At 39.7% G+C, this 26,039-nt stretch overlaps 1 protein-coding gene across 1 annotated transcript; it reads left to right on the top strand.

Annotated features, from left to right (window-relative positions):
• Positions 1–438: 438 nt before the first annotated feature.
• Positions 439–24,919, top strand: ly75 (lymphocyte antigen 75). The gene is made up of 35 exons (XM_032560710.1): positions 439–715; positions 2,851–3,222; positions 5,675–5,848; positions 6,050–6,208; positions 7,042–7,161; positions 7,915–8,055; positions 8,406–8,609; positions 9,527–9,687; positions 9,777–9,884; positions 10,134–10,222; positions 11,205–11,374; positions 11,538–11,743; positions 12,518–12,660; positions 12,975–13,053; positions 13,263–13,334; positions 13,558–13,678; positions 13,871–13,906; positions 14,033–14,202; positions 15,144–15,211; positions 15,337–15,413; positions 16,016–16,152; positions 16,505–16,610; positions 17,064–17,224; positions 17,332–17,461; positions 17,791–18,014; positions 18,089–18,251; positions 18,433–18,597; positions 18,684–18,803; positions 19,857–20,042; positions 20,130–20,353; positions 20,465–20,666; positions 20,880–21,041; positions 21,244–21,360; positions 22,845–23,027; positions 23,134–24,919. The coding sequence occupies exons 1-35, from the start codon at positions 616–618 to the stop codon at positions 23,307–23,309; spliced, it is 5,226 nt and encodes a 1,741-aa protein (XP_032416601.1). The 5' UTR covers positions 439–615; the 3' UTR covers positions 23,310–24,919.
• Positions 24,920–26,039: the final 1,120 nt, after the last annotated feature.

Genomic DNA, 26,039 nt, shown 5'->3' with positions numbered 1-26,039 from the left:
TTTTAACCTCATCGCTGTTTGAACCACATTTTTTCTTGTATTTGTTTATTTTTAATTCTAATTATTTTTGACATTTGTCTCTCAAGATTAACATTTGAACAGCAGACGTCTAGTTTTTATTTTGAAAATCTGAAAAGTTTGTTGTTTTTCTGGAAAGTAAATCTGCGTTCTACAGATATTTATTGGTATTGCATTGCAAGGATGTGTTTAATTAATTATTTAAAATTGACGTAATTCTTTACGCCCTTTTTTTTTTTTTTTGGTTTTTCCTCTGATGTTGCTTTCTCAACTTTAAGCTACGGTTATGCTTAAATGCAGCTAATTTATTCCGAATATTTTTTTTTATTTTTTAATTTGCAAGCTTAATTTTCCCCCTACGCTTGTTGTGGTCGTTTTTACGCTCAGTCCGGAAATTGACGCCAGCTTGACGGGCTCGGGCAGGTCTTTGGGAGGCGCTGATGTGACAGCTGGGACTGCGCTGACTGCTGGGTTATCTGCTCACTTTCTGTTTAGAAGTTCGTTTATCGACAGGGACAGTTTCGCTGCTCTTTATTCAGGAGGGAGAAATAGAAGACATCCTTTATGAAGCCTTAAAACCCACAGACTGCCACAAGTATGCTGAAATTCTCCGCAGCGACACTTTGCCTTTGTTTGTTGATGCTGGAGACATCTGTCAGCTGGGGAACTTGTTCACCGGAGAGCGTCCAAAGCCACGGTAAGCAATCTGCGACAACTTTGCTTTCGGCTCTGCGCCATCTGCATTTACAGCTCCGGTCAGCCCGTTTCACAATCAGCTCTGCTGGGTAATAACTTTTAGAAACGAGGCCAGCAATTGGCACAAACCTGTCTGACTACAACAAGTAAGCTTCTGTTCATGTTTGTTTACGGTCTCAATCGCTTTGGGATCCTTCGTTAAAATCCAGGTCTAATAAACTCCTCCTTGCACCTGCTCAGTTTTTGTTATACTGCTTACAGTTTAGAGGTGAAATGACACAAATCACTCACTGACACAAAACACCCTTGCAGTTGTAATATGACACTTTCTATTTCTGGAAAGCCAGCTTGGGTGAATTGTAGATTTAAACTGTTTCCCATATACATGTTTGAGGGAAAAAAAACAAAAACACATTTTACCTTAATACTCTGTCCCTTCAAAGAAGATCCTGCTTTTTATACAAACCCAGCTTGTTTATTCGCATGTATATCACCATGTTAGAATCAATCACTCTTGTGTTATATATATATATATATAATCTTTATTTCATATAATTTCATCAAGTTTTTTGCTTTAAGTGCAAACAAAACCTAATTTCACCTTTCACTTTCATATTGATTCTGATGCTTCGACATGCTGAGTGACGCACTCCCTAACATGGGGGAATCTCAAAAACTTTGAACAAATTACTAGAGCAACCTTTGCCGTTTTCTGAAGCTTCTCTTCAGGTTTTGTCCCATGGAACCCAGTGATATAATTTATTCTAAGTTTCAAACGTATGCTCATCCATGGTAATCCAAACCACAGTGAAACATGTAAAGCCTTTGCCTGCCATTTGTGACTTCTAACAAGTTTAATTCAACGAACCTTTGGGTTTGATTTCATCATTAAGTCTTATTAGTTAAAAATTGATTCCAGTGAATCTGATTAATTATAAAGTTCAACATTCTTGATATTGTCACATTTTTTATGCGTCCAAAAAGCTAACATTTTTGCCAGCAGCGTCTGGAGTCTCTGTAAAACAGGTCATTGTAATTGCTGACTTTGTTTATTTGTTTTTGTTTTTCAAACACTTTAGTGTAGTGTACACTTTATCTCTCTTATCAGTGCAGAAAGTGTCCCCCTAGGCCAAATTTCTGGTACCTTAGAGCCTTTTTCACACGTTACCTCACACACATTTGGATATGCAGCAACAGTTTGCATTTCCCCTCTCAGGTTCACACTTTTCTTTTTTTTTAATATTCATTGCAGAGTTTACACTAAACATTAATCTGAGGAGATCAAGTTCGTCTAGGTTTTAGCCCCAAAAAGGTTAGCTCTCGATATTTACCACATTTTTCTCTTGTTCTTTAAATCAATTTGATTTAGATACTTTAGGCTTAAGGGCAATCAATATTTTTATTTGTATGTTATTGTGCAGTGTCTTCCATGCTGTGTTTGCTGCTACACAGAGCCAGATTATGCAGCCCTGACAGACTTTGCTGTTTTGTGTACAAAGGATGGCTTATTTGGAAATCGCATTCTGGTTCGTTCTTTACCATGCTGATTAGTGTTTTACGCAGCTGACTTGACTTGTCATTTCTCAGGACACATAATCGTTTTGTTGCTTTGGTTGTGTATCTTGTATCTAATCTGTAATTTGACATCATGTTACTAAGAGTGAAATGATTAAGAACTGCCACCATTGACCACTTGATTTGAGAACAGGAGGAACCTGTGAGAGACCATTTTAAAATGCTGTAACCATGGAAATGTAATTGATTGTGGCAGCATATTAGCAAGCTAGGCTATAGCAGGGCTTCAGTCTAACTGGTTAACTTTTGCAGTTAGCTGCTCTGCCACAACATTTAGGTGAACTAAAGTTGTATGATAGCTTCACTCAACTTCCTACTGCAGGTCCAATATATCAAACCTATTGGTAGCAAGTTAAAACTAACACCAGACAACACTGAAAAGCGCCTACATCGAGCTTAACAATAACTAACTTAGCATCAGCTGCAGGCAGAGTGAGTGGAAGTCTTAGCTCAGTGTTTTTTTTCTCTGCATTATGGAGGCAAAAAAATATCCAAATATCCGCACCTGTGGCCTCTGAATAAGAACAAAAGACTATTTTTTTCCCCCTTTCTCATCCTCAGATGAAGATGCTTTCACCATCCAGCATTCCACCACAGGTAAATGTGTGGAAACGGGACTCTCAAGAGACTTTAGAATCACCGCCTGCAACTCCACCGTCAGATCCCAGCTGTGGAAGTGGGGTTCAGGCGAAAGGCTCTTCCACGTGGCATCGTCTCTCTGCTTGGCGCTGAACGTTAGCTCGAAGATGCTTACCCTGGTTGACTGTGGCTCCACCGTTCCTTTGACGTGGCGCTGCCTCAACGGAGTGGTGTACACAGTTTACCAGATGGGCCTGACGGTCACCAAAGATAAAGTTGGGTCCAGGCGGGACTCTAAAGACTCCTGGGTTAGAGGAGGAACCCAAGAAAACATCTGCCAGAGGCCTTATCGTGGTAAGTGTTGCCTCCCATAAGACAAGAAGTTTGTCGGGCGCCCATGTGCTTGATGCTTCAGGAAGTTATCTGAGGGAATGGGAGAGGGAAAAAAACATTGGTAAATTAATTTTGTGGAGTGCAGCAAGTTAAACTTGGTGAATGCATTAACTTCTTGAAGTGACCTTGCAGTGCATTTGCTCAGATCTCTGTACTGTGCCTGCAAAAATACCTCTCCAGGTATTGTTTTGAGAAAAAACAGGTTGTGGCACATTTTAAAACAAACCTGTCTTGTTTATCTGGCTTAGATGTTTTTTGTGGGACTGCGTGTTACGTCACATTCTAATGGAAGGAAGTTCAATCCTTTGGGGAATTTCCAGTCAATAAAAAAAAAAAAAAAAAAAAAGCTTTTCAGCTCTTGAAGGTGTTGACTCATGTAACAACTATTAAATGTTCAAAGAAACTGTGGCATAAAGTTAAAATTATCTAGAAAAATAAGAGGGGTATGTTTATGAAGCATTGTTAGGAATAATCTGACTCATATTGGTACAGTTTGATCCCACAGGGATCTCAAAAAAAGTTTTGTAACATCTGTACTAATAAATACAATCGGACATTATGCTCTGACCAGCCTTGAGAGTATAACCGTTTACCGCTAACGTGAGTCACAATGCAAGGTTTTACTTAAAAACCGACAAGCTGACATTAAAATGGGTTTTAATGACATTTGCTTCCAAACCAAATCCTCCCACACATTTCACAGGCACGACAACAAAACTCCCCTCACAGAGGCAGACGCACACAGTTAGCCTTAATGAAGCAGCAGTGGCTTAGAGTAAAATTGGTGAAGAACGATTGTGAAATGTTGATAAAAAGCCTCAGAGGTCAACGTAAGCTACCCAAAAACACCAAACTGATGGGTTCTGATAGGCCTGTTTTGCGTCTGAGCAGACAATATCTACTCGCTGAAGGAAGCAGCTGGAACTCTGAGTTCAGAGCATGAATAGGATCAAACACAATACCCTGACTCTTTGAAATGTTTCAGATTAGTGAAAATAAACCTCCAGTAGACCTAAAGAGGCTAAATGTTCCCATGAAACATCTCCCAATGTGTTGATTTTTTTTTCCACAAAAGAGCAACCCAGTGAGTCTTAGAAGAGTTGTCAAAATATTATGACTAATGAGTATATAAATAGCTTTTTGTGCAAACCTAAAGATGACAGATTAGCAGTTTTCCTTTCCTAAATCCCAGTGCAAGTCAAAACGTGCATTGTGCAGCTTGTCTCTTTTTTTTTTTAGCTCGCACAAATCAAATAATGAGCTTGTGCCTCAGATTTCTGAGTGAATTGACCAACCAGAGTGGACGTTTCTGTACGAGAGGAAGCACTTAGAGTGAGGCGACTTCTCCTTCCCACACTTGCATATGCTTCGTCATCCTGAGCTCGTTCACAGTAGAAGAGCCAGGTAGCAGAATGAGGAGCAGTGTGTGTCTGTGTGATTCTTCAAAATTCTTCAAAATTAAAACTCTGAACTTGTAGAATGGATGCGAAAAATGACATATTAAGTGGCAGTCTGTGGTTTTTGATAACCTAATTTGATCTTTTTATTTTGAGAGAAAATAATTAAAATATAGCCAATGCAGTGTACGTATTGAGGAGTATTTAAATAACTGTACTGTGTGTAAAATCAGTTAAAGCTAAATCGTTCCTTTTGATAAGCTCAGTGTTTTATTATTTTTATTTTTATTATTATTATTATTATTATTATTATTATATTTATAAAATATGATGGTCTTTCTAGCATTAAATTCCAGCTGATAAACCAAAACCCCACCCACTACAACACCACCACCCACCAAGCAGTCTCCACAGCACCCCCAGTGTGGGAATCACTGCTCCACCAGATTGTGTTTCCTTGCAGCCTCCTGCCGGCCTTCGTGCTGCAGCGTTTCATGTTACATCTTCTCTCAATTGGAAAGATGGAAACCTGCGAATGGATTCAAGTGAAATAAGCCAAACCTCTGTTGGTTTTGGTCAGCTATCATGACCAAAAATATTTCTATTTGCTAAGTGCCACAATACTGAGAGAAAGATAAAAAAAAATACTTATCAATGTCTTCAGAATCAGAGGTTTACAGACAGAAGGATTACTGTCTCTTTACAGAGTGAACAAAAACCTGGTCACCACTATGTGACCACTCTGGCTGTATGATTGAGGTTGTTGTCCGTTCGGACCAATGGCCGTCGCACTCGGTTCTGAACGTGCTTCACTGAATACTGACACCATCTTACCAACATCTTCACAAGGCCTTTGACTTTTGTTCCGGTTTCAATCTGCATATGTCGGACCAAATTCGTTTTTCAACTTATGCGGCGTGATTCAGTTTCACAGCCACCCATGTGACACAAGCCACTTGCCACTGTTAGCAGGAGCTTGTAATGCAGCTGTGACTTTGTCTCTTGTGTCTGGGCAGTTGTTCACACCACCAGAGGGAACTCTGCAGGAGCCCCATGCCAGTTCCCCTTCAAAGTCAACAACACCTGGCATCACGGATGTATTCCTGATGCACAAGTCCCCAGACTGTCCTGGTGTGCCACATCCTCAGACTTTGACTATGAGCAGAAGTGGGGGAACTGTCTATTACCTGGTAAGTTCACATTTTTTAAAATTAAAACGTCATGTTTTTACTTCTCTATGTAGTTGTAAAATACATGTGTTTTGTCGGCTAATTGGATTAATGTGCACTTTTATTTGCGTAGCAGTTTTCTTCTTCTTTCTAAGACACAATCCGGATTCGACTGAGCTCTGTTTCTGCACTTTCAACGACTCTGTGTCCGTGACTTTGCAGAGGTGGGCTGCCAGACCCTGTTCTCCGGACCGCCTGGGGGACCCTGCTATGAGTTTGTTTCCGGCGCCGCGGTGACCTGGCATGAAGCTTTGCATTCATGTCGCAGTCAGGGAGCCGATCTTCTCAGTCTGTCGGAGTCCGATCTCAACTCAATAGCCTGTAAGACCAACTTTTTCTGTAAAAGTACCTTCACCTCGCTACCCACCTGAAAATCACAGACGAATTTGTCAGTAATTAATCAGCCGGTTTTCAAAGTTTTTGTGTTTGTGCAAGCAGAAAAAAGTTAAATTGAGTACTAATGACTCAGATCATTTCACTTTTTTGACTCCATGCCTAATCACCTCAGCTTCACTAGGAAATGAGGCCAGTGGGAAGATCGTTACCATGTTTCTATTACAGTTTACTTTTGTTTGAGACACAGCATGCTGTTGCTGCGTATGTGCCCGTTCCAATAGGAATCCTTTCATGTACTTCCTCCTTTTGTACTTCCCGTCTCCTTTTTATGTTTGCGGCGAGATAGCCACAACTGTGTTGCGTAATCATCAACTGGACTTTGGCTGAAGCAGGTTTTGGCACTGATAGGAGATTTCAAAGTAAATTAATCATCTCTGAAGAAGTAAAACACCTAAAGCTGTTAGGTGTTTCCCTAAGCACCTGTTTTCTAACAACAGGGCTTGTTAAAGATTTTCATTTGAAATCTTTAACAAAGATTTCAAATGAATATACTGCATTATATACAGTATGTACTGTATATAATGCAGTACAATATACAGTACATTATACTGCACTGGTAACATAAGGATTTTACATTTTTATATTAATCTGGTCATAATGACCTCAATGAATGGATGGTTATGGCATTTTAATGTTCACTGTGTCTTTAAAATGCCAATTCCCATTTCATTCATGAGAAATGAATGTTCTCATTCATTTTCTGAATGAGAACATTTATGCTTGCTTCTCTTGACTGCTGTGATGTTGCAACTGTGCAGTTTTGGGCGGTCTTCGTGAAATGCCTGAGAGGATGTGGATCGGCCTTCACCAATTAGACAGCTCCCAGGGATGGCAGTGGTCAGACGGATCCCCTCTTTATGTCTTGCGCTGGGAAGCAGGTCAGGAGTTTTCATTTCTTTCCTTTTTTTTTTGTTCTATGTTTTTGACTGATGGATGCAAAGATAAATCAATGTACCTGTAAAATGATCAAGTCTAAAAGTGTGAGGAAATCAAAACTCAGATCCGGAGCCTGCTGCATTTGGCAGCAGCCTGCATCATGCAGGCCCTGCATGATGCAGGCTGCTCTAATCCACACAGAGAACCCCATCCTGTTGTGGTCTACTGTTCTACAAACATTAGCAGCAGTCAGTGAAACAATATAACCAGTGTTACAAAGGAGCTGCGTGTGCCTTGTTATTGGACACAGTGTGCCACTGAGATTGTTAGTGTTTCCGAATAACCCATTAGTAGCACTGAATGGGTGGCTCTTCCAAGGCTGCCAGCAATTGTATTTTTCATTTTATATTTAAGCAATTTGTCTTTCCTTGCTATGGACGCTCGATGGTTAAAATAATTTGTAGTGTCTCAGGATCATGACCAGCAAGTACAGTAGTGGATTGTTGTTGTAGCAAATGTGCTGTTTCATATTTCTCCAAATATGAGAAATATTACACGTTGTGTAAGAGTTCAATCAGGCAGTGAGGAAAATGTTATGTCACTTACAATCCTGTGTGTGTGAGTTACAGCTGTGCGTGTTGCTATTTGCGTATTGTCTATTTCCCACTGTTGGTGTACAATGTTTACTTGCGTTGTGTGTTTTAGGATGTACTTTTTTACAATAGTTTTTCTAAAACAGTGTTTACTATTGACAGGAATGCCATTCACCTCGTTCCTTATTGAGTCAGACTGCGGCGTCTTAAATTCTGGAAAGAACTTTGAGTCTGAGTCATGCAACAAACGGCTGCCGTACATCTGCAAGAAGAGGGTGAACGCTTCTGACACGACAGCCGCAGGTCGGTTAAAGGAAGTGTGCACTTCATGGCATGCCACCTGTTTGTCCTCTGAGTGAAACTGTCACATAACTGCACCAGGATGATTTTGTTTGTTTGTTATCTAACAGTCCGGTGCTGTGGAGCACATCATCATTTAAGATACTTTCCTTATTCCATGCTCCAGTTCTCATGAAGATTTATATTACCAGCTAGTTTTTAAGGGAATCTTACTAACGAATAATGCTAAAAACCTCACCCTATTTAGAGTGCGTTTATCTAACATAGCTTTTCACAGTTAATAAAACCCCTTAACTCCAGAATTTTGTAATGTCCTCTCGTACCTTTCTTTCTGCTCTTCTGTATCTCTCCAGATCCTCTAGTAAATAAAGAGACGGTGTGTTCAGAGGGCTGGGTGCCATGGAACGGCTGGTGTTACAAGTTAATTAACGACATCAACGAACAGAGGAACTTTGTAGATGCCCAAGAATACTGCAACAATACAGAAGGAGGAGCGCAACTAGCTAGCTTCCACTCTATTGACAACATCGAGATGATCAGCACGTATTTTCCGACAGGTAAACCCTGTGATGTTCAGTTTTCCTGAACTAATTCTCTTCTTTTCTCTTGCTGTGAAAAATTCAGAAAATAGCAGTAGGGGATTATCTATGACATATGATTAAAGAGTTTTTGTATTACTTCAGATTTATTTTTGAGCAAAAGAATTTGACAAGTCAGTTGCACAGTTTGTTTCCTTTTATTGAATGAATTTATGACTCACAAAATGAACGTTGGGAGTTTGGCTACAGAAACCTGAAGCTCTGGTTTGAAGCGGTGCCTCAACAATGATTGAAACCAGTAGTTTATTTATTTTAAGGTACTGAACACACCTGTTTCATTTTGGAAGCCAAACAGAGCTGCTGGTCACAGCATGTATGCAGACAAAAGGTTACAGACTTGTGCAAAGAAAAGGTCTCTACTGCAGGTGGAGGAGTTGATCTCTAGGATTGTGCTACATGCAGCTCATAGTTTACTGAAAATAGAAGAGTAGTACCAGGTGTCAAAGTTAGCAGATATCAATGCCAAACCCATCCAAGCACACTTGGGTAATTTTCTCAAGTGGCAAAAAAAAAAAAAAAGTCACTAAACAAGCAGGCTGGTTAGCAAAAGAACACGCAGGTTTATGTGGAAGAAAAGAAAAAATATTTCCAAAGAGATGATTACATTTTTGAAGTGTGTGGGACTTTCCAAAGGGAGGTGATGGATAGTAGCCAAGCAATCTACTTCAGAAAAGTCATTGTGTTTTTAAATCTCCTATTTTAATTACTTAAATATTTTTTATAGGGACCAAACATTTCAACAAACTATTTGATATTGCAGGGATTGAAATCCAAGATCTCTTTTGAAATAAAGACCTGTTATGGTACTTTTGTCCATTTTAGGCTAATTTAAAGTCTTTCATTGAGTTTTCTCTAAGTTTCCCCGTGTCATGCAGATGGGAATTTTGCTGGTGCCTGGATTGGTCTCAAGGGTTATGGGTTAAAACCCACCGTCTTCATGTGGACTGACAAGAAGCCTGTCAGTTTCACCTACTGGGACCAAAACCAGCCTGTCCAGAACGCTCAGGATCCCACCTGTGTCTTCTACTCTCGGGAGGTTTGTGTGTTTTTCTTCACCATTTTATATATATATATATATATATTTTTTTTTTAAATAAATCCTAATTACTAATTTTAATTTTCCAGTCTCATGGTTGGCGGGTTGGGGACTGCTCAACGAAGATGTCTTTCATGTGTCAGATAAAAGGAGTCTTCAATGAGTCGTCAGTACAAGCTGGATGCCGCTATGAAGATGTAAGCATTGATCAGAGTTTGTAAAAATGATTGTTGCAGTATATTATACAAGACTGGTAGCTAGTTAATTTTGTTAGGTTCTGGTCAGCAAATTAATATATACTGTATATGTATATTCAGGATGCAACCAAAATTCACTTTTTAAATATATAAATTATATAGATATTGCATAGAACTGAATGTGGGTCACTGTCCCTGTTTGCATGTAATTTGAGTATAATCTGAGTCTTACTGTTTTTAATTACCCAGGGGTGGAGGAGGCATGGCAGCTCCTGCTATCTAATGAGGACTGAACAAGTGCCCTTCAAAGACCACTGCAACGTCACTATCAGAAACAGGTAGGGTCTGGTAATCATCAATAAAACTGCAATCATCTTAAGTAAGTCCTAGAACAGAAAAATCATTTTTTTAATAATCATCATTAGTTTATGTAGTACTTTCCGGGTCTCTGAGGTAAAAATGTTGTCGAGGTTTGCCAACATTTTTATTCACAGCTCTCAGAGAGATTCTTCCACAATTAAATGAGAAATCCTTCCTTTACTCTACAGATGAGTTTATGTTAGACTGAATGAGAGCCCAGATCTTGTGACTCTAATTGAAGCCCAAAATAATCACCTTTCAAGGGTGATTATTGACCCTTTTACTCTTGTATTACACACACACTGACGGACAAATGAGGCAAAAAGCATATTATTCCAGATTTCCTATTTTCTGCTCCGATACAATTTGACAAAATATTTTCTTAATGTACAGTTTGGAACTTTATAATTAAGCATGCAAAAACAAACTGCCTCTGGGGCCTGTGATGTGGCTCTTGAGTTTTATATTTATTTGGACTGGGTGGGAGATTTCCCCCTGAGAAGTTTGTTACAAAAGTTTTTAGTTCATTGTGTCAGTTTCAAAACTGACACAATGTTCTTTCGTGTTATTCCTGTGCAAATTTACTAGAACTGTAGCAATCTATGTTTAGCAGGCTAACATGCACCAGAACATAGACTCTGACAAAATCTTGCTTTTACAGAGTTTTAGGTTTAACTACATGGAGTTGGTTACATAACATAGTGGGATTTGCCCCGCTGATGTTCACTGAAGTTTACATTTAACAATTTCTCATAACCTGTTTACTTTTAGATTACTTTCTATCCAAGTCCTGTTGTGTTGACTCTTAGTATTGAAAGAGGGCACATGTTTTATCATGCCTGCACCCAAATGCACAACAGTTTAAATCCTGGTTTCCTTTTCTTTGCTTTTGCATGGTGAGCTGTGTCTTATTAGGTTGAGGTAGGGGCCGAGTCATTCAAATTTCTTTTTTTTTTTTAGGTTTGAGCAGGCCTTCATCAACCGCCTGCTTGCAGAACACATCAGCAAAGACCCTCAGTATTTCTGGATAGGTCTGCAGGACATCAAGAACACTGGAGAGTATCAGTGGATGAGCCAGGCTGACTCCTCGGGCGTGGTCACATATACTAACTGGGGCTGGTTTCAACCAGGTTAGTGAGCCCATTGCTCCACTCACACTGTGGTAATTTAGACTCTTGCGTAATACCAGATTATGCAGAGCTTTGGAGTTCTTTTTGTCTTGGTGTTCAGATATACTGGTTTTCTTATGCATAATCATATGGCCATATTTTTTTCTGTACCTATGTATTTCAGATAGGGACGGAGGTTGTGCTGTGATTTCGACAGCAAAGCCGCTGGGCAGGTGGGAAATAAAGAACTGCACCCTTTTCAAAGCCGGCACAATCTGTAGAACAGACCTCCAACCACCTCCGCCACCAGAACCAGAACCAGTACCGGATCCTAATGCGACCTGTGCCGATGGATGGATGACTGAAACAGACAGCAAATACTGCTACAAGGTTCGTACAGTCAAGGGCGCCTACAGGATATTATAGGAGGATACGCACAAAACTATCATTGCACCTGACCTGCAAGAGCACAACCACATCTCCAACATGTCACACAAAACCAACACAAACCTAAACCACACAAATGCAGGCCAGACACGCGTAATTCGCATGGCCCACTACAACAGCTGACCTTTTTTTTCTTTTCTACAAATTATGTTAAATAATAAAGACATGAAAGCAAAGCCTGCGTGTCTGATCCAAGAAAGGAGGAGGATGGAGATTCCCAGGTTCAGGTGATGTTTCTGAGACTCCCAGAGAAGAAGGTGAAGCAACAATGTTGGCCTCATTTCTACTCCTTTGGAAAACGTTTTGAATAGACTGAACTACTTAATTCTCCCACAGTCTTAGCGCGTCGCTCAAGAAGAGTGCGGCAGATGTCATGGTCGGCCAACCGGGTGACCTGTCAGCTCTTTAGTTCATGAAACCACAAAAAATGCTCATGAACCGTCGATCTGCCAGAACCGTGCACACGGCAAAAAGCTCGACCACTCTTAGAGCTACGGGAGGGTTGAAACTCCACTCATTCATATTTTGCTTACAGAAAAAGCGCCAAGCCGCCAAATAAACAACAGTAAACTGACCAATAACATTTAGGCTTTATTACGTGCATGTGTCCATTCCCACAGACTCGCACAGATATGAGCTATGTACAAGACGTTTCTCCACAAATGTGTTGATAGTAAAGGGGGTTAGCTTTGATGAGCTGCTCTTTCTCCCTGCCAGGTGTTTCATGAGGAGCGGCTCAGCAGGAAACGCTCCTGGGAGGAAGCCAGGAGGTTCTGTCAGGCTCTGGGAGCCAACCTGCCGAGTTTCACAAACATAAAAGAGATGGCATTTCTGCACCGCATTATGAGGAATTCAATTAGGTATATCTTCTTCCGTAATACAGACGTCACACTAGAGATTAATACTTGGGGGGGGAAGAGTCTTAACTTTTCAGACCATTCTGTGACTTTTCAGAGAATGATCTGAGCAAGAGAAAACATCCAAGAAGTGACAGTTAATTGGACAAAATGGCTTATTAACATTGAAGTCAGAGGAGTCAGTCTGGCAATATAAAGAAGAAAACAAAAACATTCTTTCAACAATCTGTCCAACTTTAGAGGATTTTACTCATATCTTTGTCTTCGGTCATTTCTTGATTAATTAGTGTGAATAAAGAGTCTTTGTCTCGTTGCAGCGACGATCGGTACTTCTGGGTAGGCCTGAACAGAAGAAATCCAACCGATCAATCCTGGCAGTGGAGCGATGGCCGCCCTGTAAGTCCCTGTATTAAAAATTGAAGGGAAAACCCCACCATGTCCCATGTTCAGTGTGTGTTAAAAGCTTTCTTTCTGAAAGCTCACCCTAACCATGTACCTAAAAGTTCTTGCGTTTATTTCGTGAATTACGTAAAGCAGTGTTACACAGTCTTATTGTTGGAAGAGAGTATTTATTTTGAGTGCTTAATCAATGGTTTTTGCCACAGGTGTCCTTCGATGTTTTACACCACGAGTTCCACGAGGACGATGCCTACAACAGAGACTGCACGGCTTTCAAGGTTCGCTGGATTTGTGTTGCTTAGGTTTGCTTTACATTCTTGTGCCAAATTTAGATTTTTTTTATGTAGTAAAGAGAGTTATACTTGTTTATTAAATAGTGAATTGCAGTTAATTTATAAATTTAATAACCTTTTTTTTTTACTTTTCCCTTGAACAATTCATTTAAAATCTCTTGTGTATTTCTTAGACCTCTTATGGTTTTTCCAAATGTGTGCCCTGTAGTCAATGAAGAGAACCTTCACACACCTGCTGCTTTACCTTTATGACATAAACATCCCACCGTTCTTTGCCACGCCATTCCACTGTGACGCTCAGCTGGAGTGGGTCTGCCAGATTCCCCGCGGTGAGTGTGTTCATTCGACCCAGCTGTGGACTGTCTGCATTAAGCACAGGCCACAAGTTCCCCTTGGCTTTTTGTAAATCTAACCAAAAGGGAGGATACTGTGTGACTTAGGAAGTCATTGTTAAGAAAATAAATAAGTGAAGTCGTATTTGTTTTGTGCTTCTGAATTTATGTTTGTCCATGCTTTAACAGGAATTAAACCAAAGACTCCAGAGTGGTACAAGCCTGGTAATTAAACTACGGTTTTATTTTTTAAAATCCATCCATTCATTAATATATCAATAATTTCTTTGATTCATCCTTTTCCCATCTTCAGCTGTACATGACACTTCGATGTATTGTTGTGTTTTTCAGATGGGCACCATGAGACCTCTGTCTTCATAGACGGAGCTGAGTTTTGGTTCGTAAAAGAGCCCAAACTAAGCTTTGATGAAGCTACTCTGTATTGCAGTGCAAATGGCAGCAAACTGGCTTTTCCAACAAGCATAACTGCAGCTGCAACGATCCAGCAACAACTGGAAAAGGTAAGTTCCACTGATTTAAGTGTTAAAATATTTATTTTACATCAGATGATGCTTTGATATTGAAATACGGAGCCAACGTAAAGTTAATAAATATATTTTTCCTTTGAATAATGAGATGTAAAAGTAATAAACCAACACAAGTGTAGCAAATGAAATGCAGTTATAAACCAAGGTAATGTTATAATAATAACATTACCAGCAAATTTCGTCCTAAAATTGAGCAAAATTCAATTATTACAAATAAAAACTTAAATTCAACTAAACCTCAGGTTGAAAAGTCTTTCAGTGGATCAATACACTTTCATAAGGTCTATAGGGAGGTTTTTCAACCGGGGAAGGCCATGAAACAGCAACTTACAGTATGCTTATGATAATCTTTAAAAAGAAAATAATAATTCACCTCCTCTCAAAGCAGTTTGACATAAAAGATGTAAAACTCAGCCTAGACAGTGTGTTGTTTGGAAGATTGAGGATTAATTTATCTGTTAGTTACTTAAAAAACTGTTGAGACCCTGCAACCACGGTTCATAAAAGTAAAACAGGATTATGGTTCCGAATGAAATGGGGAGGGGAAAAAGATAAACATATTATTGTGCTTCTTTTTCCCTTCATTATTGTTTTCATTCCTATGGGGGACTTTTAGCCGATTTGAAAATCCTCGCAGTCCAACGCAATTATTTCCCCTCTCTCCGGGGTCGTGGGAAATAAGCATTTAGTCGTGAGAATCTAGCTAGATGCAGTGAAACGGCACCTCGGATACACATACAATATGATTTAACAAGAAACTGGAATGTATTAACTGAAGACTAACCAAAAGAAATCCCAATTCAGTAGATTCATGAAAATGCACAGCACTCTAGTTGATGTTTCATAATATAACTTATTATGATGCGTATGAACTGAAATTAATAGTAATTACTTTGTTTTGAAACCGTTAACAGCTGGGTGGACCACCAGATCAAAACTGGTGGATCGATATGACACGCCCTGACCGGCTGTTCCCCCCTATGTAAGTGAAAACAGTCTCACACAGGTCTAATGTTGATGCTTTTTTTTTTTTTTTTTTCTAAATATAGCTGCATTAAAAAATTCACAAGGTGATGGCAGCACTGACTGAACTCGCATGTGTTCCAGGTACACCAAGATGCACTTTTACCGCTCTCAGTTTTTGGGCCGATGCACGCACATCACTCCTAAAAATTATTTTCCAGGTAATTAAAAACTCTGTTAATGTTCCACTCAATGGGAAGAATAGAAGAATTAACAAGTTAAACTAAACTACTAGTGTGAGGACATGCTACTCTCTTTATTTTTATTTTTTTTACGTAGAGACGTCATTGCTGTTCATGTTCAAAGGTCAAGCAAAGGGAAGTGTCATGTGACTTCGCTTTTATTGTTATATTTACTCCTTCCTGTAAGTCGACCTTTAGCAGGCTTTGCTGTTTGAAATGATAAAATAAAAACTGTTGTTGAAATTTATCACTCATTTGAAGTGAGAAAGAGATTATATTACATCTATATTTCTATAGATAAAAATATTTAAAGAGACAAGTAGTAATGTCATTTTCTTGCACTGGGCACTGTTCAGTGACTTCAGTTTATGTTGCCTTTAAATGGAGCATCTAAAAACGTGGAAGTGGGAGTAAATGGCATTGATTTTGCTGTAAAGGTTTGTCGAAAGCAGGTTGAAAGTTTTTATTTTAAAAAGCTTAAGAACCTTTTCTGGGGACGCCACTGAAACAGAACCACCTGATTTATAATGCTAGCCTTTTCAAATATCTCTTGTTTCCGTTCCTTTCCATTTACCTTGCAGGCCATTATCTAAGTTGCCAGCAGAAAAATCCGTTTGTGTGTGAAAAGCTCAACGTCACATCGGTGGAGAAAAACCCTGCGAAACCCCAACCTGACAGATATCCTTGTGGAGGCCGCTCAGTCTCTTTCAGGAACAAGGTATGAAGTGGGTCCTTTTATTGTCATCATTCCTTTAAAGCCTTTTTTTTGTCACGTAAGAGAGCATTAGCGAAAGATAAAAAATGAACAGAAAGCTGAATCCTCTGTTGAGGACAGATGCATATAATATTTCTAAAATTTGACACTGCACCTCCTTAGGTTTCTTTGTTGGTCCAAATATTGGATTAATTGGATTAAGCTGCATATTGGATTAATTTCTAGCCACTGAATTTACTCAAGAGGTTTTACAATTTCAAGACATTTTCATACAGCACAAGATTTGGGATGATACAGGAGGATCACAGATCAGCTCTGAGCTTCAGTGGTTACAGTGTTTGTGTTGTTTTCTCAGTGCTACACACTGTTGAACAAGACCTCTATAGCGTTCAAACAGGCCAATGAAGAGTGCAAATCTTTGAGGGGAACCCTGGTCACCATATCAGATCAGGTGGAACAAGGTAAGGACATTGACATGTCTTTCATTCTTCTATTATTTATTTACATTTAGGATTTTCATTAGCATTAAATTTTAGTCGACAATCATCCTTCATGATAATTGATGCACATGAGCTTAATCCAGCTCTTTTTCTTAGCCTAACGCGTTACCTGTCTTTAATTTTTATTTTTTTTTGCTTTGGGTTTAAAAATTTTTTTTGTCCTGATGTTGAAGTTGCTTTTGTCTTTTCAGCAGAATAAAAGCTTTTCCTCACAAAATGCAGTGGCTGCAATAAAGGGTTTTATCTTAGCTGTGCTATTCCTATCAGGCGGTGTTAAACCGTCGCATGAAAGAGGAAAGCACAGGCTTTTGACGATGCTGTCAATGAGCGGAAGTCAAACCAATGTTTTAGATTAGGATGTTTAAACAATAGCATTGTTTCCAGCCTACATCATTTATTTTCTGCGCATTCTAGACTTCATCAACACTCTGTTACTAAGTGTGGTACATATGGAAAGAGTATGGATCGGTATGAAAATCGTGCAGAACAACTTCCAATGGGTCGATCAGACCCCAGTGAACTACTATAATTTTCACCCTCTGCTTCTCGGCATGCACAAGTCTATGGGAATCAGGGTAAGCGCCACATATCACCTCGTTACTTACAGTTTGTGTATTAAGATTTATTTTTCTATTTTCAAAGAGTCGCATTGTCCCTTCTGATTGGTTTTGTTTATCATTAGACTTTAGATCCGGAGGGTTCAGCCATTTGTGCGTTCCTGATCAATAACAACCACTCTGACATGCTTGGAACCTGGGACTACGCTCCTTGCACCCAGAGTCAAAATCTGGGCATTTGCCAACACTATGCAGGTAAAGTTTTGTAATGATCAGCTTAAATTGAAGGTGTTGTCTCTTTGAAGTACAGAATATTAAATTGTATTAAGAGGCTTAAGAAAAAATACTGTAGCAAATGAAAGAGATCAAGCAAACTCTCTGGCATCAACGTTTTAGCTGCCGCATCTATGTAACAAAACTGACAGAAATATTGCTCTCTCATCTTTTATTTTCTAAAATATTTACATTATTTTGTGTTTAAAAATATCCCAAACATTATGTAACAAAAATGTTTGGGATGTACTTACATGTTAGTGTTTTACTTTTATCCCTTTCACCCCTTCTCTTTTTATTCTTCATTCCAGATAAAACCGAGGAGAAGACCATTATCACAGAAAAGCATTTGAATGTCAAAGACTACTCTTTCCTACTGGTTTCCAAAAATCTTACCTGGTTTGAGGCTTTGGAGTACTGCAAACGTAAAAGTATGTATCCAGCGAGCATTCCCGACGCCTACGTACAGTCCGTCCTCGGTGTGAACGTGAACCGCGTTGGAACCGCCATGTGGATCGGCCTTTTCAGCGAAGATGTAAGTACCCCGCAATTTATTTAAATACCCCATACCTACGCTTCTTGTTTTGTGAGATGTCTCCTTGTGTTCAGAGTGGGCAGCACTACCGGTGGACCGACCACAGTCACACCGTGTTCAGTCGATGGTCTTCGGAGCCCACCACCGGAGGGTGTGTGTACCTGGACACAGACGGCTTCTGGAAAGCCGCGGAATGTGAGGATCAGCTTGGAGGCGCCATCTGCTACAAACCGCACAGTGAGTGCAGCTCTCAAACGTAGACAACAGAAATACCATCGATGTGATGTTTTGGTTGCTTGTTGGGTACAGTTGTTCCCAGGCATGTTCAAAGGGATAAAAGAGCATAAAAGCTGCAATGTGCTGCATACAGATTCACTTTTAAATTCTTTGAATACAAAAGTGCACTTATTTCTTCTAGATGAAGTCATTCCCTCGCCGGAGCACGCTGCCACTAAATGCCCTCATAACATAAAAGGACCAAACTGGATTCCCTGGATGAGCAACTGTTACACCTTTCAACTCGTCCCAACCAGATGGGATGCTTTTAAAAAGAATAAAGTGGCGGACACCTGCCAAGAACTTTGTAAGAGTTGGACCTTGCTTGTTATCGTCCTGATGTTTGGACAGGAATGTTTCGGTAATGGGTGGTTTTGATCGCCTGCGTTTCAGATCCAAACGCCTCCATCCTAACCATCAGGAATGAGGAGGAGAACAAGTTCATCGCAGAAAAGCTCAAATCCTACGAAAGCTTAGTCCACTTTGTTTGGCTGGGAATGTTCAGAAATAGCGGTAGGTCTTTTATCTGGTGTTTGTGGAGGTTTACAGTGCCTTGAAAAAGTATTTGCCCCATTACAGATTTTTGCTGTTCTTTTACACTTGAATGTTTCAGGGGGTTTAGTATGAACGGAGTAAATACTGGCCTGATTACGGACAGACCTGCAGGGTCAAGTAATCATTTGAATTGAACCTGTCTAATGACAGAAAGTGGGCTAAATAATCTTAAAAAGCAGCACATGATGCCCTGATAGGACCATGAATTATGCTATCCATCAAAAACTAGAATAGCTACAGCTTCATAACATTAATCTCAAAGTTACTGGGATTATGGAGCATGATAATCCAGAGCATGTAGACTCAAATCTCACCAGTAAGTCCACATCTGAATGGTTAAAAAAGACTGGACTTCCATAATTTCTGGACTATTGGGTGTGGCTTACCTGTGTATAAGCCACACCCACTGTCTTTGAAGAAAAAGAGAATTGTGCAAATAGCCACATTGGTCTATACACCACAGGTATAGACCAATGTGGTCTATAGCACAAGTATAGACTGGTGGTATATACCACATTGGACCAATGTGGCACACCATGTTATGTAATACCTGTCCATGTTATTACATGATATTTACACAGAAAGTTTTTTTTGTACTTTTATTACATATTGGCACCATCCCCAAATAGATATCACAAATGCTTTTTTCCAAACGGTACCTATAACATGGCTGCTTAAATAAACAACATATACTGTCTTGTTCCTTACCAGTCATTAGTTTTAGGGGTGAACTTTTCCCCACTGTGCCAGATCTACTTTGGATAGCTTTTTTTATGCTAATAAATAAAGTCGTCTTTAGAAATATATATATATATATATATATATATATATATATATATATATATTTCTTACATCCTCTCTGGTTATCTTTAAAATTGTTATAAAAATTATTTGATTAAAAACTAAGTGTGACCACAAATCAAAAACAAGAGATCTGTAAGTGGGCAAATATCTTCTAAAAGCACCATATGTCCTTATGTGTGGAGTGAGGGAAATGTATTTCTGCTCTAGATAACCAGACCATGTGGTACGATGGTACGAGTGTCCAGTATTCCAACTGGTTGAAAGGCCGACCCAGTTTAAACGGTACCTTCATGGCTGGTCTCACCTCTGAGGGAACCTGGATTCTCTTAAAAGACAAAGACACCTTTGAGGCTTTCAGACAAAAGTCAATTGTTGTCTGCAAGTTGGATAATGGTCAGTGTCCTGCGCTTTGCATCGTAATACAGAATAATTAGTCAGTTTGCTGACTGTATTTGATGCTACGTTTTTATTCCATTGCAGAGTCCAAAAAGGAGTACAAGCATTCGCTCAAGAACCTGAGGGCCTACGAGACCCTCTCTTATGAGGTTGTCACCAAACGGTTAAATTGGTCTCAGGCGCTAGAAGAGTGCAGTCAGCGTGGCGGTCACCTGGCAAGTATTCATGACGGAAAACACAACGAGCACCTGCAGCTCATCGCCAAGACGGATGGCTTCCCGCTCTGGATTGGCCTGTCAAACCAGGATGTAAGAGTTTTATGGAGACGAGTTAAACATAGCCCAAGCAGCACATTAACACCATCTTACAAGAGCTTCTGCCTCTTCTTAACTGATACCTCTTCTGACTTCTTTGGACAGGGCAGTGACTCAGCCTTCGAGTGGTCAGATGGGACGAAATTTAAGTACAATTACAACATCATAGAATCGCTGACGGACTTCAGCTCAAGCGAGCCCAGTTGTGTTCACATGAACCCTGCTGGAGAGTGGGTGAAAACCCTCTGCGATACCTTGCAAGAGGGCGCCATCTGCTACACCACCAACACCACCACGTCCTCCCAAAGTGAGATGACAAGTCGAGCCTGTTCCCCCACTATCGTAGGAAAAGGGATTTGTGTTGACTGCTCAATTCTGTAAAAAAACAACAAAAAAATCCAGTAATTGCTAAAAAGAAGCATTCAAAGCTATGCAAATGTTTGAAAGCAGCACGTTTTCCTGCGATTGTTTATGTGACGGACTGATATCAATTGTTGCTCATGTTGTTGCTGTGAAACAGGAGCTAAGCTGCAAAACGCCCCGGAGAACAACAACTGCCCTCAGGGCAACGGGACGTCTAGATGGGTTCAGCATCAGGATCATTGTTATTTATTCGACGGGAGCTTCTATAACTACGGTGTTTACTTCATGGACCAGGCCAAGACAATATGTCAGCAGCTGGGTGAGCTGGGTCTTATTAATTCAAATATAACCAGATTAATGTATATATAACTAATGTCTCTCTTTTTTCTGGTTTGAATAAAACTGCCTGTGTTTCAGGTTTAGCATTAATACAATCAGACAGTTAAAATGTACATCAGGTTTCTTGATTTGCATGTGAACTACTTGAAATCCAGCAGCTATTTTTTCCCCCCTGCTAACAGATGCTCAGCTACTGACAATCAAAACCAAACAGGAGAACGACTTCTTGAACAAGCACCTCACCGACGACCCTCTCATCACCAGTCGAGTTTGGCTCGACGTCAAATTAGACTCTGCAGGTAAAGCCTGATATTTAGATTAATGGTGGAGACTATAAAATATCCAACTAATTTTAGATAAGGTAAGGAATTGTCATAATTGTGAAATTTTGCTAGATTTACTGAGTTTACAAAAAACATTATCGCAGCTGCATAAAACCTGAATATCTTTGCCATAGCTAAATATTACGCTAAGCTTTGAGTAAGAACTTATTTTCAAACATAAAAAGACAAATAGGCTTTGAAAATGGAGGATTAGAGATTCGGTAAAATTAAACAGCAGAATTAAACGGAAGTATGAGATGGATATCAGTTTCAGGATGCACAGCATGAATTCAGTTGTTGTTGCTAAGTGTTGTCAAAAGTCCATCCATCCATCCATTTTCTGTTCACCCTTGTCCCTAATGGGGTCGGGAGGGTTGCTGGTGCCCATCTCCAGCTACGTTCCAGGCGGGAGGCGGGGTACACCCTGGACAGGTCGCCAGTCTGTCGCAGGGCAACACAAAGACATACAGGACAAACAACCATCCACACACACTCTCACACCTAGGGAGAATTTAGAGAGACCAATTAACCTGACAGTCATGTTTTTGGACTGTGGGAGGAAGCCGGAGTACCCGGAGAGAACCCACGCATGCACAGGGAGAACATGCAAACTCCATGCAGAAATTCCCGGCCGGGAATCGAACCCAGGACCTTCTTGCTGCAAGGCAACAGTGCTACCAACTGTTGTTGTCAAAAGACTCTGTCAAAAGTCCCTCCCTAAATATTTTAGACCCAAAACTGAACTAAGCAAATTACTTGGCACTGTTGTAAAATGAGACCATGTCTTCCCCTTCCTGAATACAGAAGGTTTATTTTATTTCAGTTTATTTTCATGGTGTCTAGTCACAGCAAAATTAGTTTCAATACATGCTGACAATAAACTTGAACATATGGTCATTTCTTACTGATCTTAGCTAACGGTGTGAAGCAGAAAATGGTAGAAATTGCCTTTTAAACCACATGACTTCACATTTTAGGTCAAGCTTCTCTGGCTCCTCGCAGTGGTCATACTGCTATCTGCAGAAATACACCACGACTGATCTGGAACAGCCAATCAGTTCCAGGAAGAAGCATTTAACTCAACTCAACATTGATATTTAATGCAGCTGCAGTAATAGAAGAGAAACAACCTAGCATTACAGGAAAACTGTCATTTTCTTTAGTTCAGTCATTTCACTGTGGACAATGATCCTTAAATATTAAAGTTATTAATCTATATTATCAATAATACAACTAATAACTAATTAATGTCCTTGTGATTGGTACCACAATCCAAGCAGCACTGTGCAAGAACAAAATCCTGAGGAATAACAGTGAACAACCTCTTAGAAAGAAAGTAGAAAATCTTGATTTTTATGAAGATACTAGGTCAAGTAAGGAAACCAATAGTGGGTCTAAGTTAGCAGTGATCATGTAACGGACTGAGGTCGAACTCATCTTCATCTCTAACTTCCTCCCAGGTAAACCTGTGTCCTGGCAGGACGGCTCGACCCTGTCCTACACGAACCTGAAGTCTGAGCCCTCGTCGTCAGGGAAACAGTCGAACCCCAACTGTGTTGTCATGATGGCAGGAGACGTCGGCGACTGGAAGCTGGTCGACTGTGAATCCACCAAGAGCCGTGTGGTCTGCAAAACTCAAGCAAGTGAGTATCGTAGCGCTCGAGAAGTGGAACCAACAGCGTTCCAGTGGAATAAGTTTGATGTATAAATAGGAAGAAAAACTGATGTTTTACCCGTTTTGCCCATCAGAGTCTTCAGGCTCCCCTGTTGCACTGGGACTCTTCATCATAGTCCTCCTCGCTCTCCTCCTAGCCATCGGCTTTGTCATCTACAAGAAGAAACGGTCCTACTTCTCCTCGACAGTTCGCTATGAGAGGACCCTTGATGACTTAGACACCACCAGTATAATAACAGGAAAAGATTGAGCTTGTCTTATCGTTCAGCCTCAGGGACTCCTTCCGTGCCTGCGTCGTCTACATTCTCTACTCCTCAACAAAAGTGGATGCAGCCTTCCTAGTTCTTTTGTTTTATTATTTATTTTTTTCACCCCAGCCTTAAAGTAAAAAAAAAAACAAAAAAAAAACCCCAATAATCTGTAAATATTGTCTGGGACACTGAATGAGGCTGAAAACCAAAGAATTCTGACATCAGAAAAAAGAAGATTCTAGTTGAATCTCTTTTCCTGAGCAGGTTGGAGTTTTATTTGAAATTTTCTAATAATGGTTGTTTTTTTTAATGCTTTTATGGGTCTTCAAGTTCCACCAAGAAGCTGCAAACTTCACTCAACTGCTAATGTTAGACTAATTTCCTTAATTTTAACTTTGTTTGTTAGAGAATATTTATTAAAAACTATTCTTCTAATTTGGTCATTGAAGTGATTTGTCAGCTACAGGGTGAAGTGACATTATTATCGTCTCGAGTTTACAATGACGGCAGACATTTACTCAAACTTGTGCCGTGGTCCTCTCAGTTGTCTTACAATGGTGACATTTATACTTTACATTAGTGCAACGTTCACTCAGTGATCCATGTCCTGTTGAAGAAGGCGTAAATGCACAAACACAGACCCTAAACAGGAAAAACGACATTAAACCAAGATCATTCCCACCGTTGTAGCATCGACTGTGGAGGTTTTAGACTTTGTTGAGCCAATTTCTCGAAGAAAGCCCAACTTTGCTAAACTTGTTTTGTTGCTCTCCCTTTGCAGTATGCAATATGCAACTTCCCATTCGGGCTGATGCACACCGACACAAGAGTTAATTCAAACTACGCGGAATCAAACTTGCTGTTATTTTTGTTTTTAAACTGTAACTAATCTAATGGCGTAAACTACACCTATTTGCTTTGAGCCCAAGCGTTTTATAGACGAGGAGTTTCACCTCTAATACAGATGAAAGCTTTTATTTAAAAATGTGTTTATATATAAATCCAAAAGAAATCATCATAGGTTTAAGTGATCCGACTAGACAACATTCTTACTTTGTTCATGTTTATATTTTCAGCTGAACTATTATCTAACAGGCAGAAATCTGACAAAAAATTTAAAAAATCTGCCTTCTAGCATGATCAGCGGCTAGATATCAATTTACACATTGTATTACTAATGCATACAGAAGATGATGTATTGTTCTGCTGACTTAACTGTAACAGTGAAGAGCACTGCCTTAGTCTAAAATGAATCGACACCCATCTGTGTAACGTCTGCGTTTTATCTATGCACATAACTACTGATCAAGAACGCACTTTAATATGAGAGAAAACGGTTTCTGCTGTATACTGAAGCACAAGATGGTCTGGAGGTGATCGACACTCAAATTGCACTGTTTGCTGTAAATGCTTTGTAAATATCTTATTATTTTTAATTAAACCAAAGATGGCATGTGAATGTTAAAAGCTTTTACTGAGCATCTGCCTCAGTTTGGCCTGTTAATATCAAAATGCAAACTGTTGATTATTAAGTTCACTGTTTTACAAAAACCGATCAACTTAAATCAGGTACCGTAACCTTTCAATAAACGTTTTCTTTGAATTTGTACTGTTCTTGTGTAATTGCTTTTTTTAAAAATTTATTTGAAAGTTTTTTGATTAAACCTCTGATGCACGAGTGACTGACTATACAGTCTTCCATGAGTGGGTCTTTTTTGACTCGTGTTAGAATCAATGTGTTTTTATGCTACTTTTGTCATTTTGATTCAAAAGACTGTTTTGCATAATACTTTCTACTATGGCTTATTCCACACAAAAATTCTTTCATGTTTGAAATCTTTTCATTTTTCACATTTTTAGAACAATTTGTAGAACATTTGTGACAATTTGTAGAAGATTTTTAAAATGAAATGACAACAGCAATTATACAATAGCAATGTTGGAACAATGTCAATGTCCATTATGTGCATGTGTGTGTGGGGGCGTATGCGTGTGAGTGTGTGTGGGGGGCGTGAGAAAGAGCACGTTTCTTGAAATGTTAGATAGCTAACATTACTGTCTGTATTCTGTCACCTATTACGTTACGTTAGTACGTTACGTTATAGTTTCCGGTTTGTAAACGTGACTAGCAGTTTTGGACGCGTAGCACTGACTGACAGACTTGGCTATCTGTCCGTGCTACGGTAGGAAAATCTGACGAGGTAGCACCGATGGTCAGAACACCTGTACAGCGCCAGCTTCACTGCAGACGCGGCGCCAATCCGCCGGTCGATCTCCCGCTCCATGTTTCCGTCATTCGTGAACAAGATCCCGAGATATTTAAACTCCTCCACTTAGGGCAGGGCATCCTCCCCAACCTGGAGAAAGCACTCTATCCTTTTCCGGCTCATTTATTTATTTATGCATTTATTTCTATAGCTATGCATTTTTATTTTATTTATTGAGATGATAAAAGAAAAAACCTTGAGCACATCGATCAACAGGTTTTCCATGTCATTCAACACATTCTCTCTCTTTTGGTTTTCTCATCCAGGGTGTCACACACACACACACACACACACACACACCCACACACACACCCCACACAAATAATACACATGCACAATAAAGTGTAGGCAGTAATGTTAGGTAGTTTGGTTAGATAACTGGTGTTGGCTAACTTTGAAGAAGGCTAATGTTGATTCGTGACAATATCACTGTCACAGTACTCATGATTGACACACACATAC

This window comes from Xiphophorus hellerii, chromosome 4 (assembly GCF_003331165.1).
Source record: "Xiphophorus hellerii strain 12219 chromosome 4, Xiphophorus_hellerii-4.1, whole genome shotgun sequence".
Lineage (NCBI taxonomy): Eukaryota > Metazoa > Chordata > Actinopteri > Cyprinodontiformes > Poeciliidae > Xiphophorus > Xiphophorus hellerii.
Note: the sequence above shows the minus strand (reverse complement) of the source record. Positions and strands in the feature narration are given on the sequence as shown.

Bases quoted from the DNA above. Each gene is read 5' to 3' on its own strand.
- ly75 (XM_032560710.1), top strand. From the start codon at position 616: ATGCTGAAATTCTCCGCAGCGACACTTTGCCTTTGTTTGTTGATGCTG. The intron at 11,375-11,537 runs GTTAGTGAGCCC...TATGTATTTCAG, and splicing joins CTGGGGCTGGTTTCAACCAG to ATAGGGACGGAGGTTGTGCT. The intron at 15,414-16,015 runs GTAATTAAAAAC...TTTACCTTGCAG, and splicing joins TCCTAAAAATTATTTTCCAG to GCCATTATCTAAGTTGCCAG.